Source organism: Glycine max, chromosome 8, assembly GCF_000004515.6.
Source record: "Glycine max cultivar Williams 82 chromosome 8, Glycine_max_v4.0, whole genome shotgun sequence".
Lineage (NCBI taxonomy): Eukaryota > Viridiplantae > Streptophyta > Magnoliopsida > Fabales > Fabaceae > Glycine > Glycine max.
In genome coordinates this window covers 13,857,834-13,874,103 of record NC_038244.2, presented here as the reverse complement: position 1 = coordinate 13,874,103, position 16,270 = coordinate 13,857,834, and the positions used below count along the sequence as shown (strand labels likewise).

Sequence of the window (16,270 nt, the reverse complement as noted above, 5' to 3'; positions counted from 1 at the left end):
AAATATTGTACTCACCATATCTACCAGCTTGCATCCTTAAGATATCTAGCTACAAAGGCCAATATAGATGATAAAAGTAAATACCAAGATATGCACTTGATAGCACTGTTTCCAATCCGTATCCAACTAAGTGCAAGGAAAGCATAGAGATATGGCTAACACATCCTGATTGAATGAACGAAATCACAAGTTTTGAATCCAAGAATGATTTTAAACTCATAAGTGTTTTTATTTACTCCTATTGCTCTGTAAAAACAATAACAGTTTAATTGTTGGTGCTCTAAAATACAGCTAAATAGATAGTTTCAGAATTGTCATTTTCCATTAATCTTAGCATTCAAGAAATAAAAATTCAAAAACTACACAGAATAACACTAAAAAAAATTCAGCAAAACAGGTACCTAATGTAATATGAAACAAAGAAATGAAATTTAAGGTAAAATTCTAGATTACATAAGGAAAAAAGAAAAAAAAATAAGCAGTGCGGATAAGAGGAAACAACACTCAACCCATTGAAAGCATTAATCTGTTCTCAGCATTCTCCTGTCATTTCCTTGATACACTTTCACTTAGTAAAACACCAACTTCTCATCTCAATTTCCAAGTCGATCTCCAACAACATGCAATATCTAAATATCTTTAGTATACTAAACTTGTCGGGATGCAACATTTAGATTTTTACCCATTTAACAATCATTCTAAACCTCAAGTATAGTAAATTTGAATTAGAAATGACGAACTGAACTGACACAACACAACTACCATAATAATGTGGTCTAAAACAAAAATCCGCTGGAGGTTCAACAAGCAGAACCACACAAGCTTGCACAGAGCCACATCAAGCTGCAATTTCTAACATCAACCACTAATCCAACTCACGCAGCCTTCTTAATTTTCTTAGCCTTCACACCTTTCGTAGCCTTTACACTTTTAGTAGCCTTTGCCTTCACTTCCTCTCGCTTCTTCTTCTTCTTCTTCACTCCTGACTCTTGATCCTTAACAACCAACTCACTTCCACTCCCCTCAATCGCATCTCCCTTAACCCCCCCAACAGACAAGCCCTTCTTCTTCTTCTTCCCCTTGGCAGTCAACTCATTAAACACCAACTTCTTCAATTGCTCAACACCACTCAACTCACTCGAACCTCCTTTCTTCCTCTTCTTACTCACCATCTCATCTTCACTATCATCGCTGGCCAATTGATCTTCAATCTCATCCATGTACCTAACCTCATGAATCCTCCCCTTCTTCTTCTTCGAATCACTAACCTCACCCTCACTGTCCTTCTCCTTCGTTTCATTCTTCTTCTTCGTCGTCGTCGTCGCCCCCTCCTCGACTTTAAATCCATCAATCTTCAATTTCACATCCGGAACCGTCTGGTACACCGGCAGCGCCAGGCTCTCCAGCAGCTTCAAATGCAAGGACCTCACATTCCCCCACTTCTTCGGGACAACCTCCACAGCGCCTTCAATCGCGGCAACGACATTCTCAACAATCTCATCCCTCTCCATCCTCACCTTGGCAACCCTAACAACACTGCAGGTCCCAGTCCTCATGAACAGCATCGCGGACGAACATGCCTTCTCCACCTGCTCCTTCCAGTTCCCCTTCTTCAAATCCACCGGCACCGGAATCTTCCTCTTCTTGAAGAAACTCTTCCCGAGAAGCCGCGGAAGGAGCGGCACAATGCTCTTCTCAGCGAAAAAGAGATCGTAGGAGTCGCAGAGCTTCCGCTTGGCCTCGAAGGGGCGGTAGTCGGAGGCGAGCTTGGAGAGCTTGAGGATTTTATTGACGGGGATGGATTCCGACTGGATGCGGGCTTGGGCCTGGGCTTTGGTGACGCGGGCCTTGTTTGGGCGGTCGTCGAGGATGAGGCACTGCTCGGAGAAAGGGGAGAAGAGGGAGTGGGGGAGAGGGATCTTGTGAGGGTTCACGCGGGATTTTGAAGGGATCTTCTTCAGCGTCAGGATCAGGTACACATATTCCTCGTCTTCGTCGAAGAGTTTTGGTTTTAGGGTTTCAGATTGGGAGCGACGCCATTTCAGGAGAGCGTCGACGGCTTTCGACACCGTATCGGTGCTTACGTTCTCGGAAGCCATGGGCGACGGGTAGGGTAGGGTAGGGTTTAAGGAGGGAGATGAATAAGAGAAGAATTAGGGTTTAGTTGGTCAGAGTTGGGGTATATAAGGGGTTTGACTTTTAAGTTCGGCTTTGTAAAAATGTTTGTAGACTTTGGGTCTTGGCCCAAATATAATGGCAAAAAAACAAAAAAATGTCGTATGCTGCTGAACTAAACTAACAATTGTATGAAGGTTGTTGCTTTCTGCACCCTAAAAATTTCTTCTTGCACAATTTTAAATATGAAGATAAAATTATATTATCCTAAATATAGATGAGCAATACATACATGTTTTTTTTTTAAGGTATGTAACGACAAAAAAAGCATATCAAACATGCATAAAAATCTAAATCGCTTGCGAAATCAAAGACACGTTCATCTAGGAAATGACTAGACAAAAAGAGTCTTATTCATCTAGTTCACCTCCAAATCCTTGTCCGTAAGACGTCAAAATACAGTTAAGATTCCATTCAAACATAATTTTTTGAAAAATTAGACTAATTCGTGACAGTGATCTTGTGTCTATCTGAAACCACAAAGGAGTCTTTTCTCTGATCTTCTCAACCTTATGCACATAACATACCAGTCATTCTTTTTCTTGATGGCAAACTTTCATAACATTTTTACGTGGAATCACCATCAATAAAGAACATCTAGCAAAGGTCACATTACCAACCTCACACAAGTAAAGTAATAAAAATGACAATTCTTTCAATGGGGCATGCCTTATGGACCTAACATTTGTAAAAGCTGCCACATCCGATAGGCAGAAAAAGTTTAGTGTGTTTAGGTGAGTTTAGAAAATTGATTTTGATTAACGTTGTGTAATTTATGTTTGGATATTTTTAATCTAAATGCAAGTTGGTAGTAAAACTTGATACTCGTATAAAATTCTAAATTCAGAATCAATTCATATTAAACATAAAATGTGAATGAATATTTATCTAAAATCACGTTAATTGATGCTTCAAGATCATTCTAAATCATCTAACATGAATCCAACCATGCTATAACTCGTTCAGAGTACTTAAAAACATTAAAAAAAAAAAAAAAAAAACTGGTGTGGCTTATCAACATGACACAAACAAGTATGCCTAGCTGTTGCAGCATCATGATAAGAATTGAACAGTTGGTGAAAAACTCCGTAGGATTCTTTATTTATACCATACAGAATACAATTGTAACTAGAATAGCCAATTATGGATTTATCTACTTCAACTATCCAATCAAATCTGATTCAGATAGAAAAGAAATATACCGCACCGCACACAGAGCATATAGCAACCCAACCCCGAATTTTACTAAGCTATTTGTTCACGTCTTATAAATATCTTGTACTCGGATGAAGTTAAATACGCATAATCCCACCCCTATTACGTAACATAATTTTTTATTTTTCCGATTAGTCTTGAAATAACTTGTTCAAAATTTGTGATATTTGAGTAAATAATTTATCTCTTTCAAGAATTTCTTTTGCAACAGACATTCTTGGACAACCAATATCGGTACACGAAAGTAAACATATACTAAACATTAATCCCAAACTTTCCTAAAAAAAAATCCAAACCAAACCAAACCATATTAAAAAAATTCAAATAATATAAATCTGTTTTTAAACTGATTCAGTTAACTGGTTTTAAAATTGGTCGAGTCAAAACTGGTTTTAAAACTAATTTTGGTTAAAACCTTGTTTCCTATATTTCAATTGATTTATAAAACTAGTTTTGAACCAAAATCAATTTAGAACCGGTTTTGATAAGTAAAAGTTATTTAGTTTAGAAATCCAATCCATATAATTAAATCTAAAATTAGATTTGATTTGGGACTACATGAAACAAAACTATGCAGAGCCCTAAAAGAATATACACCTAGATGCAAGTGAATTCTCAAGTACTCGGATTCCAGAGGATCTCGAAAAACATGAAGCACATCATATTTCTGATATCAATGAACCAGCTACAGTGAAATTTGTTGGATAATTAATCTAGGGCATCAGTTGTAAGTAAAAATAACACAAGAACTTAAGAATAACCGCATCGTCATTTCATATACCATACCATATTTTACAAAGAATATTATTACTTCCAAGCAAGCACAATATGATAAAACCACAAGACAATAAATGACGGAAAGAAATGCAACAGTATAAACGATTTTGGACCGAAGTATCAACTTACTGAAAATTACTTCTAGCAATGTATATTGAGAATACTCAACGCTTAGCAAGAAATGACAAAATCGGCATGCTCACAGAGGAAAGACACCGAAAAGAATGATAATATACAAATATTCTGGAAGCCTAATAATAATTAATACAAATAACACAGGTGCAAAAATTTTACAAGCTTGCATCATTTAAGTGAATTGCCCAGCTAGCTACTCAGAACATTACATATGATTATGATAACAAAGTAACTTAGCATGATGTTGGAACCTGAGTAACAAACTTTCACCAACAAGAACAGAGGAAAGCAGTCAGCAGCATTGTCTCCTTGTCCCAAATGATCTTGACCTTCACCTGCACCGATCTTGAGAATCAACACAACTCATGAAAGACAGGCATTGAATTGTAGATCATTGTGACCTTGTCCCATGTGAAATTGACTTTCTTCAACTGAGGGAATCTTGACAATCAACTCAACTCTCAAGAAAGTCTAGCAGTGGAATAGGGAGAAGCAATACCGTTACTTTACATGGTTTAACAAATTTAACAATATCAACATGTGACAGAAAAATCATCCAACCAAGAAAAGGATCTCATAAAGAAACTCCACTCCAACCAAGCAACATTGAGTCATTCATGCTTGAAGACAGAAGCTGCATTGTCTAGCTTCACACCTTTGTTTTTTGGAAAGAGAAGATTGGGATGTATCCAGTTACAGAAAGACAGTAATAGAGTAATAAAATGAAAGGATATTCAAAGAGCTGTAATTGGGTAACAGTATTAAATGGTAGGGATACACATAAATGACACGTGCAGCCACTACTTACCTTTTAGCAACAGGAGGATCTTAAATCTTTGTCGATCTTTTTTGCAATTATTGCCACATTTCTTGGTGATATTTTTGGATCAAATATCGGTAACAAGCAGGCTTCTAGAGCACTGCCTTGCTCTTGAAGAAACAATAACCTATCAAGTATAATAAGAGTTTCCAAAAGAGGCCCTAAAGCAGCTCTGAGAGACCAATAAGGTCCTACAAGGTCCTGTACATAAATTGTTTCATAAGTACTTGAAAGTTTTGCCTTTTGACTTGGATTATAGCATAAACATATGTAACTTCAGAAAAGCATGTGAAGATTTGTGTTCATTAATTCTAGCAAACATCTCTGTAAATGCAGTTCAAGCTGATTATTGTAATTTAGCAGAAAACATTATTTTAAGACCAAAGGTATATTGACATGATGGAACCAATACATACTTCCAATGGATAGAAATATAATGCAGAGATGGGGCCAAAGTATCAATTTACACAATTGAATGCCGTTCATAATCCTTTTTATATCTCTTTTACTCCTACTCTACATAAATACCTATAATTTCAACAAATTAAGATCTACCAAAGGCTTTAGACAATAAAAAGGTTTTACTCCCTCTTCATGCTAAATATTCAACAATGTGCAGCAATTAGATTTTTTTTCTAATAAATCCAACCTTATTAACTAATCCTACTACCTTAGGTGACTAGAAACATCATAATTAATGTGTGGGCAGGACTTACAATCTCATTTCTTGCATGCCCAATTGCCCATTATAATCTAACTAATGATGCATCCAACCAATATGTCTGCCACACTATATCCCATTCATCACATGAAATTTGAATTCTTATGTTTCAAAAAAGACATGTTTGAAGCTTAACCAATCTAAATAACATTTAAGTCGAAATATGAAGGATATGCAATATAAGTCATTAAACCAAGCAATGCACTCAATCAATCATTTTTGCCTCTTAAAAAAATAGGCGTTCATAATCAAGCAACCCATTCATTTTAATCACAGTCACAGGGACACATGCAGCACCAAATTCAAAATTAATTGATTATAACAATATTTTAAATGTTAAAGTTACATACAAAGTAGAAAAAGAAATCATAAATAAGAAACAAAAAAAACTGCTAAAAAGAAAATAAAGTCCTAGACAGTAAAAATAAGATTTATGAGCATTATAATGACAATAGTTTGAAATAATAGAAGAAATTGAAATTGACATACGGCAAATGGTTCTGCTTCCTTCCATATGCCTTGAAGGTTTATATCCTGTGAATGTTTAATTCCAAGATGAGACAATCCAGACTGGCAGAAATTCTCAAAATGTGAAAGTTTGTCATCAGATTTAATCACTTCACATCCAGCCCTTTCATTAGAAGGAATTTCACCAGGTAAGGTCTGTATCTCAGACATGGAGCCCAAAATCCCGTCTGTAACACATTGAAAACAATTAGTACCAGATCACAAATCATTTTAATTGAACAAGTGCAAGAGCACCGTAGTCTGGTTTTGTAGTTTCAGAAATGGTTTTACCTAGTTTTTTTTACAAAAAAGTTATTAAAGAAGAGAGAAACAAGAACAAACAAAATATATCCTCCTAAAAGAAAACAAAAAAATGTAAGAACTACACAGCCAAGACAAACTAATAAACAAAGTAAAGATTGTCACTCTCTCTGCATATCCAGCATAAAAACCCCATTGAAATAACCATTAGCTAGCCATAAAAGTGGCTAAGACCTCAAGTGTTTTCTTTTGTTCCACCAGTTTTCAGTGCTGGACAAAAAGTAAACAGAAAAAGGGGTTGCCTGTTTCCAATCATAAAACCCATAAACTCTCAAAAAGGACATGATTCAAAATTTCAAATACCAGTTTCTGACTCTGAAGGAACTACAGAAGGGAAATTGTGTCTCATGTGGCAAGTACTTCCTTTAAGATGCAGCTGGGATTCCGCAGATCTCCTCTGATGTCGCCGACGAAGAGCCTTCCCTTTACGCCCAATTGAAGGAGTACTCATCACAATTTCCGGATAATATTTAGAAAGAACCTTCAGGAGCAATATATATATAATTAATGGAAAGGATGTGAATTAGGGGGAGATGCAATGTTTATACAAAATACTGGATCAGAATACAATAATAAAATTAGTATTATAGTGATCTTTTGTAATGTGTACATTGTGTCTATCCATTCTAATTTCTAAGCATGCTGGTCTCACTAGTCACTATCACTTCCCTATATTCTTGCAGGATATAATACAAAATGCCTCTTCACCAGGATGGCTGTAAAGCATAATGCAAGTGTAGTGTAGTAATAGAACAGTTGTATAATTAATGGAAAGCATGTGAATTAGGGGAAGATGCATTGTTTATACAAAATACTGGATCAGAATGCAATAATAAAATTAGTATTATAGTGATCTTTTGTATTGTGTGCATTGTGTCTATCCATTCTAATTTCTAAGCATGCTGGTCTCACTAGTCACTATCACTTCCCTATATTCTTGCAGGATATAATATAAAATGCCTCTTCACCAGGATGGCTGTAAAGCATAATGCAAGTGTAGTGTAGTAATAGAACAGTTATATGCTCTTTCAGGTAAAAAAAGGAAAACACAGGGTAAACACATATTGAAGATGGCTAAGCCCCAATCAACATCTTTATAATTTTTGCGTCAAATTTAAGTTAATTAAAAAAATTGAAGCTAAATTAAAATTACAATATGAAATTTCATTTTTTTCATTCAATCCAAACTAGAACAATGTTGTCTAGCTATACCAAAAGTATGAGGAATATATAAAAGAAAAGAAGCAGACAAGACTTTATTATCTTTACATGTAAGGAAGACATGAAAAAAAAGTAAATATTTTACAACGAGAACAAGACACACTTCTAAATGCAAAATAAAATGGCATAGAAGAAGCAAATAGAAAATCCATCAGTGAAATGGAGCACTCTAATCCTTTTGAACATTCGTCCAAGAAAATGTATTTAAAATACTGGTGGACAACATAAGGTACTTAAAATAAACAATCTCCCAAAACAACAAAATTGGTAAAAATGTTTTCTTAAAGTTACATCTATTTTCCCCTACACTCCAAACACAAATATTCAAAAGCAAATTAGGGCAGACATAATCACATCTTTTGGTGCAAGCATATTGGATATCACAACCATCAAAAACTTTTAAGCACTTTAAAAAAGACTCAGTGATGCAAGACATAATAAATACTGGAATGAAGTTTCAGAAAACATGCATTTCCATGATTTCATCTATGTACATTAACCAAGGTACAGGGGTAAAAGTATAAAAAAAAACTTCGTACCCCATTGCCCAGAGGCTCTTCGTTATGCGAAGATATGGGAGAGGGATGTTGTACGCAGCCTTACTCTTGCATATGCAAAGAGGCTGTTTCCGGATTCGAACCCATGACCAACAAGTCACCAAGGCACAACTTTAAAAAAGTATATATCAGTTTAAATTTCTCAACATTATAATAAATTTTATGAGGGGCAGAATAAGTGGTAGCCTTACAATAATCCCTTCATATGCCATCTACAATAAGATTGATAAGCAAAGTAGATTGGGTCTGGTTGGATAAAACAGATTTTAAGGTCTCATCTAGTAATCTAGTTATTTAGTTGTACATCTGAAAATTATTTTTGTCAGAAAAACAATCTTCAGTAGCCATCTACATTTTTTGCTTAATTTCTATATGAAAAGCAAGATGAGGGTTGAAAAAGGAAGTCAATTTACAAACATCATATAACAAAACAAAGTTATAATTTGGTACCATTTGAAAAGCAGCCCGAAAAGCATGCAACTCAAAGTTGTGAATGCCAGCATGCATGTCCAGACTCCTCCATCTCTCAGCACTCTAACAGGATAGAACACAGATAGTTCAGTAAATTTCTATAACATTACTTTTTAATAAGAAAACTTAAACAGTCAGAAATATGATTAAGAACACAGTATATTCATGAAAATCAGATTGCAGGGAAAAGTCAGGACCAATTTACATAGAAATTGCCTCTCCGTTGATAAATTAGCTACAAGAAGAGTTATATATATAATTTCAAGATATTGAAAAATTTGTGTTCTATTTTGTCTGTAAGGCCCAAGGATTCCTAATCACATTGTGTTACTAATAAGTATCAAATTTTGGAGTTGTTTACATGTTACTTCTTTCTTGTAAGTTGTGCCTAGGATGTTAGTATAATAAAAGTATTTTAAAAGTCCTAAGAGAATAAGTTAGAATGTGATGAAATTGAAAAGTTTTAAATTGCACCAGGCCTTTGTATGCTATACCCTTTTCTGTAAATATCAAACCTATAATTATCAAGAATTCTTTTTATTTTTTCTGTTACACCAAAAGGTGAAGGGCACCAGGGGGTTTTAATGCCTTAAATCAAGAGGCAACAAAAAGTTGGCCAATGAAAAGCCAAGAGAATAAATTCAATGTAGGAGAGAATAAATTGTTGCATTAGGTGAGTGGATAATTATACTGGACAAGATAGGACTAGGAACAAATGTATTAGAAAAAAAGTTGGGGTAGCACCTATTGTAAAACAGATGGCACAGTCTCGTTTAGGTGTTTTGGGCATGTGCAGAGAAAACTTGTAGAAGCCCTAGTAAGGGGTGTAGATCAAGTGTCACAATAGCTAGATGTAGCGGGAGACCGAGAAAAACTACAGGAGAAACAATTAATAAGGATCTAGAATAAAAGTCAATAACTTGTCTATACTCTCTAGACATGATTTATGACAAAACATTTGGCATCATTTTATCTATGTAGCCAACTTCAAGAAAGAAAAGGTTTGGTTGTTATTGTAATTTTTAATAAGTACACACAACATTCATAATAAAATGGTGTGTTCAATTTTCAAAACCTAAGATGCTTGGGGCCAAAAGTCCCAGAGATCAACTAATTAAATTTTGACATCCTGACCATTTCACCCTCCCTTTGGCATGCTTAAAAGTAGAAAGGTAGAGCGAGAAAGGGACCAAAAAGATCATGTACCTGGCAAGCAAGATCACGTGCACTTTTTCCAAGTGATAAACCAATGGATCTTACAGCGTGACTCATCGGAAATCCAAATTGAGATTCACCATCCTTAATCATTTCTTCAGATAATAAATTGTAACAGCAACCTAGACTAACAACAGCTTTAACATCTTTACACTCTACGAAAGTCCTAATAAAAAAACAAAGGCAAGAATTACAAGTCTGCAGAATACGGGATTCTATACATAATAAAATAAAGTAACGTGCACAAAAACACTGGTAATGTCATAAAACAAGTGGTTAATCATTAACATTTTACATGGAGTAAAGCCAATAATAGAGTCAAGTAGTCAACAAAGTAAAAAAAAAAAAAAAGATGATGCTTTAACATTAGGAAAAATGTACTGAATCAAATGTTAGCCAACTATGACATCCTATACCTGCTTTAAGACAAGACCCAATAGAATTTCATTAAGGTTTAAATAAATTAGAAACAACTATGAGTTGAAAGGCAGGGATGGAAACAAAAAACATATTTTGAAACTCACTTTAGCATAGTCACCGAAAGGTCACCACAGGCATGAAGCCCAGCAAGAACAATTGAAGGCTTTTTGTTTGCATCACTGAGCCAATGTAGTTTCCCTTGATCTTCTTGATTTTCGACCTTTAACATGGATTGCTCAACATCATCTCCAATCAAAGATGTTTCAACCAAGGTTTTTAATGTATCAATGGACAATACACGACATGTGATTGTCTTTGGCACATTCAAACTCCGCATGCCTGATCTAGAGCAAAACAAATCAACACACAAATAAATTCTCATAATGATAATAATAAACTGCTGGTGCTGAGATCAAAATCACAACAAGGTCAACTTTGAGCAACTACAAAATTTGAAGTGCAATTATCCACCCAAACATACGCATACTAACTACTAAGTACTAACATCCCCACATTGATTGTTTTTACTTTAATAAATTCATGGTGTAAAAATTAAAACTTATGCTTGAAAATCCTGACCAGCAAAAAGTTCACTTCTTGCCTTATAATACAGTTAGACAAGTCTCTAATATAAGGTCACATTGCAGTAAATAAGATGACAGTTGAAGAACATACTCAGATTTTATCATCTGTGATGTATAGTATTTTTTAATTCGTTCTGCCCGTGCATCAGTAACCCTCCCATGATGCGAACATGCATCAATAGCGATTACAGGATGCTGATATTGAAAGGCAAGTACTTGTGCAAGATAACCCTAAAAAGGTAAGGTGATATGAAGCACATATAAATAAAAGTAGGAAAAAGAATATCACTTGTTTAAATAAGAAGACAAAAAGAAGTAAATTCAGACAACAAAAAATATCCCTAATGCAGGCAAAATTTGTCACTTCTCAACCAATATACAGAATTTCATCTCTGATATTGATGGATCTGACAGAAACAGCAGAGCAGACCAAACTATCACTAAATGAAGTCACATTTTAAGCTTGTTACTAAAAAATATACATACTTCCATTTTCTACATTGAAGGATCTAACAAAGACCACAAAACATTAAGTGCATCTGCCCAAAGCATCACCAAATAAAGACATAACTTATGCTCACTTTCAACCAATATTCAGACTCTAATTTTTGACATTGAGGCAAGTTTCACTCCAACCTTAGGATTCAAAAGAAGGCAATTACTTCTAACCATTCAACATCCCTCAATTTGTTAAACAGACCTAGGTTCAGTATCTTGTCTAACAGAAATGTGAGCAAAAGAAAATGAATCTACACCTGACCAGCACCAACATCAAGAATGGCATCAGCTCTGATACTGTTTGCAACTGTATTTGTAACAGCAGAAAGAATTTCAACCTGCATACATGAAAATCTTTTCATCTGATATATTGAAATCCAACAAATTTCTTGATTGAAAGGAAAATGACATCAAGGACACAAAATTCACTAGCCTAAAATCTCAACCCAAAACAACATCTTGATCTTGTAAAATCATAAAGGCAATTATAATAATTTGATAATCAGAGACTCACTTCATGTTTTTTCTTTACATTCATGCCCTGGGCAAGAACAGTGTTAAGTGAAATTGTCTGCAGGCCAGGTAATGCCTGCAAAACAAAACAACTTTATATAAATCAAGACTTTCCCATCCGAAACCCTCTCAAGCAGAAATCCTGGATAAGTATAGCTTGAGTAGAAGAGGTATATAAAATCTTAAAAATGCTTTTCTTATTATTAAGTTCATAAAAAGTCAATTGATTATTTTAAACCTGCATAAAAAATTATCATGGAGCAAAAGTAAAGGCCAAAATCTGGTCACATTAAATAAACTGTGCAAAGATATAAAAAGATAATTAACAAGAAGGATTGCACATAGGATTGAAATAACCAACCAATTGAAAGATTAAGGATACTTCGTTGTCGCTGAGTTTTCATTAGCTCAAACTCAAAAGGAAAGGACATGAGAGAATTCAGTGTAAACTAGTCCAATTGAGATTCTCACAATCAAGTTGCAGTGTTGCACAAGACAAATAAATAATAATACCCCAACTGTAAATCTGTATTCCTGGGATTTTCTAGACCATGATATTATATTAGCAAGAAATAATCAAACAGAATGTGCAATCCTTCTTCATTAAATATTTAAATGTCAATCAACAAGATCTAGTCCAGATTTCACAAAGGCAAATGTGAATGACCAGAAAAAGATTATATACCATGTTTATATCTGCTTGTTCTTGACAAAATACCATAGACCTTATTTTTAGGATGAACTCCTTCAAAGAAGTTGGCCATTGATCCTGCCACAAAGTTTTTATTATATACACAGAAAATAAATTATTTTAACAAAGGAAAAAATAAGCATAGAAATGTGGAAAATAAGGTATCCCTTCGGAAGTAGGGAAGGAGCAAACATGAGACAGAGGAAAAACATAAAATGAGAAAGATTTGAATGCAAAAAATGCATCCAATCCTGCAGCATATCAGTCTAAGAAAACCCCTAAAAATAACCATGAACTGAATACCATGAAAGCCAAGTTCATTATTCTGTCCCAAATAAGTGAAGAACTTCGACTTAAAATCTATAGCTGAATATTTATTCCCCGGCCAAATCCAAATACATCAAACGGGACAAACAAAGCACAACAAACACATCCTTTTTCTATCCTGATCCTACCAAAACCAAAAGTGACAAAGGGACACTACATAAAACACGCCAAGTTACCTAGGAGTTTAAAAATAAAAAACAACTACTTTCAGGATAATAAAACACACAATGCACAAATAGCAAGTACTAGCAATTATCCAATTAAGCAAAGCAGTCCAAATTAAACATTAATTTAAACCTGAAAAAAACAGGAACTCTCAAAACAGGAACAGAAAGAAAGAATTTATCCCTGTTCCAAAGCAAGCTATCTTAATAAACCAATCCAAACAACAAAGGTTGTATTTTCAGAATTTTCAGCAAATATTGCTAAACAGTGAATATAGATTGCAGATAAATAAAAATAAATAAACAGAAAATTGAATTAAAAAAAATCAGCAAAAGAAAAAAAAAAGATTCGAAAGCAACCTGTACTGCACCAGAAGGTATGAGAAGAAGATTTTGAACAGATTCTCGGCGCAGGCATTCGATCCATTCGGCGTCAACATTCTCCCATAGCCTATCCTGAAATTCAATCATCACTGTTTCCTTATAACTAAATTAATTAGTTAAATTGCAAATTTAAAAAAAAAAGGAATGAGTTTAGTGAAGAAAAAAAAATGGAATTAAGAGGAACCTTGAAGAAATTAACGACGTGAGCATTGATTAAGGAAGAGTAAGGCGTGAGGAAGTGTATAATTTCGTTGATCCATTGAAGAGTTTGGTGAGCGCTCTTGCATGAATACCTAAACTCGTTCATCATGTGTGTGTGATGACACAGTATCACTGTCACCCTTTTTCCATTCCACAGTTTAGGGCAAGGGCTGTGCAAAATTTGGATTTTTTTAAAAATCCGGATCCATCCATTTTCGATCCACTTTATAAAACAAGTTCGGTTATACCGATATAAACTCGATCGGTTCAGTTTTTTTTTTTCGAAAGCTTTCAGTTTTATTTAGGTTCGATCAATTCGATTATCCATATATGGATTGGATTATCCAAAGAACTGAATTGGATTGAACCACAAATCTCTTTTTCAAAATGATTCAGATTAACCAAATTGATTTCAGATTCAATTCTGTTTTTTCTCAAAAACAATTTGATTTTTTCAAGAAGTTTCTGATCAGTTTTTTTTTTTTTTTTTGCGCACTACCATATAGTTGGACATGGAAGAATATTTTTTATTGTTTACTTTAAAAAAAAAGTTACAGAATAATTCAAAGTAAATCATTATTTATAAAAATTGAACTAATATTTTTATCATTAAAAATTTGAACTAATATTATATTTATTGAATCTCAATTTTTTGTTTAGTTAGTGTAAATATACTTTTAAACAATTAAAATAACTCTAAATATATTTTTTAAATAATTATTATAAAAATTAGAACACTTGTCATATATAATAATAATAATATGTAATTAAATGATACTATACTTTTTTTTTACATTAATGTGTTTTAATTAGATTTAGATTTGAATGATGAAATATAAAACAATTTTATAATAACATATAATTACAAGTTAATGTTAGTGTGACTTTTAAGTTAGACTTAATTACATTTTTTTCCTCTAATTTTTTATTTTTTATTGAATTTTATATCCAGACAAAATAATTTGACAGATTTTACTTCAGTTTTTGTTTTAGAACTTGCAAACTTTGGTCTTCAATAATATGTTAAAAAAGTTTACTTCAGCTTTATCTACAAAATTCCATTTTGACATCTTCTTAAAAAATTGACTTTAGTTTTACTGGAATCAATGATATATTGGTTAAAAAAATATTATAATAAATATATGTGAATTTTTACTTAATTAACTTCTTTAATATATTTTATTTAATATGCAAATCAAACCCTTCAATGTATTTAACTTAATTTTAGTCTATAGAGTTTTTTATTTATAAAAATAAAAAATAATATTAAAAGATTTATAATAATTGAAGTAAAATTTCTCAAATACCTTAACTAACTAAATTAGACTTCAATTCACTTTTATGTATCTTATTATGATTAGAAAAAAAACTCAAGATATAATATATAAGGTGAAGAAAATTCTTACTCTATGAACTAATTTTTAAGGTTGAATTAGACCAAATTTTTTCTCTCTTTGTGAATACCTACAAACTACCCACTATGTCGTGAACAAGCCTTAGCATTAGGCAAATCCTCACTCTATTTCTCCTACCATATTATACTTTCAAAATGTTAATTATGTTCACAAACATTAAGATGTGCATTGTGTACTACGTTTTATTGTCTGTCTATTTCTGCATGTGCAAATTCTTTATCGAATAATGGTCACGCCTGTCTCCAAGTTTTTTTCAAGTCAAACTTGTTCCGCCTACATTTATTGGATGAAACATATCTATAAACAATCATTTAATTAAGTACAAAAGTTACTTGAATGAACAAAGAGACTTGACTGGTCAACAAAGATTTCATCTTGAGAATGAAGCTTTTCTACACACTCGACGTGAATTCGAAGACTGTGGGAGAAACGTGGCTTCCTATAGCTAGCTCTTCCAATGAATGTCCAACATAATTATGCTTTTCACTTTTCACTCATAATATATCTTATATGGGGCCAAATAAATGTGTGTGTAAGCTCCTCAACCTAGTTAAGATTGAGATTATATCATCACTTCATTGCAAAACATAGAAAGAATGTTTAATTCTATTTTTCTTTCAGCTGTCAATCCACTAATGCAAAACATAGTTTGTCTTCTCTATGATACAAGTAACCAAAAGTATCCTAAAAACAACTATTAAGCAAAAGTAATTTTTTATGGGTTTCATTAATAAGTGTCTTTAACACATTGATTAAAAACTTAAAAATAAAAAAATATTTAGCGTGAAAATCCTAAAAAAACATTAAAAAAAAGTATTTTATGTATTCCAATAAAAAAAATACTTCATTTTAAGTTTTTAACCAATGTTGCAAAGACATTATTGATTAACGTTTTTTTTATAGCTAAAATACATTTTTATTCCTCGTTTTTTTTTTGT

General features: G+C 33.3%; 2 protein-coding genes across 8 annotated transcripts; both read right to left on the bottom strand.

The window, feature by feature from the left end:
- Window positions 1–407: 407 nt before the first annotated feature.
- Window positions 408–2,301, bottom strand: LOC100815650 (ribosomal L1 domain-containing protein 1). The gene has a single exon (XM_003532897.5). The coding sequence runs from the start codon at window positions 2,097–2,099 to the stop codon at window positions 876–878; it is 1,224 nt and encodes a 407-aa protein (XP_003532945.1). The 5' UTR covers window positions 2,100–2,301; the 3' UTR covers window positions 408–875.
- Window positions 2,302–4,408: 2,107 nt separating this feature from the next.
- Window positions 4,409–14,388, bottom strand: LOC100815120 (protein RRNAD1). Of its 7 annotated transcripts, XR_001389487.3 has the most exons (14): window positions 13,901–14,338; window positions 13,693–13,788; window positions 12,836–12,919; window positions 12,152–12,226; window positions 11,895–11,975; window positions 11,231–11,370; window positions 10,660–10,899; window positions 10,127–10,301; window positions 8,900–8,983; window positions 6,975–7,152; window positions 6,333–6,538; window positions 5,111–5,323; window positions 4,864–4,957; window positions 4,409–4,773 (listed from the first exon to the last, which is right to left on the bottom strand). XR_001389487.3 is itself a non-coding variant. In XM_006585368.4 (13 exons), the coding sequence occupies exons 1-12, from the start codon at window positions 14,024–14,026 to the stop codon at window positions 5,114–5,116; spliced, it is 1,695 nt and encodes a 564-aa protein (XP_006585431.1). In that variant the 5' UTR covers window positions 14,027–14,338; the 3' UTR covers window positions 4,409–4,957; window positions 5,111–5,113. The 7 variants fall into 7 exon arrangements, 5 of the variants coding, with proteins under 5 accessions (XP_006585431.1, XP_003532944.2, XP_014634534.1 ...); XR_415532.4 differs by having other exon boundaries at window positions 4,864–5,323; XM_006585368.4 differs by having other exon boundaries at window positions 4,409–4,957.
- Between the last annotated feature and the right edge of the window lie 1,882 nt (window positions 14,389–16,270).

Bases quoted from the DNA above. Each gene is read 5' to 3' on its own strand.
- LOC100815650 (XM_003532897.5), bottom strand. From the start codon at position 2,099: ATGGCTTCCGAGAACGTAAGCACCGATACGGTGTCGAAAGCCGTCGAC.
- LOC100815120 (XM_014779048.3), bottom strand. From the start codon at position 14,026: ATGATGAACGAGTTTAGGTATTCATGCAAGAGCGCTCACCAAACTCTT. The intron at 11,976-12,151 runs GTGAGTCTCTGA...TCATGTATGCAG, and splicing joins ATGTAAAGAAAAAACATGAA to GTTGAAATTCTTTCTGCTGT. The intron at 10,900-11,230 runs GTATGTTCTTCA...GTTTTGCTCTAG, and splicing joins TCACAGATGATAAAATCTGA to ATCAGGCATGCGGAGTTTGA.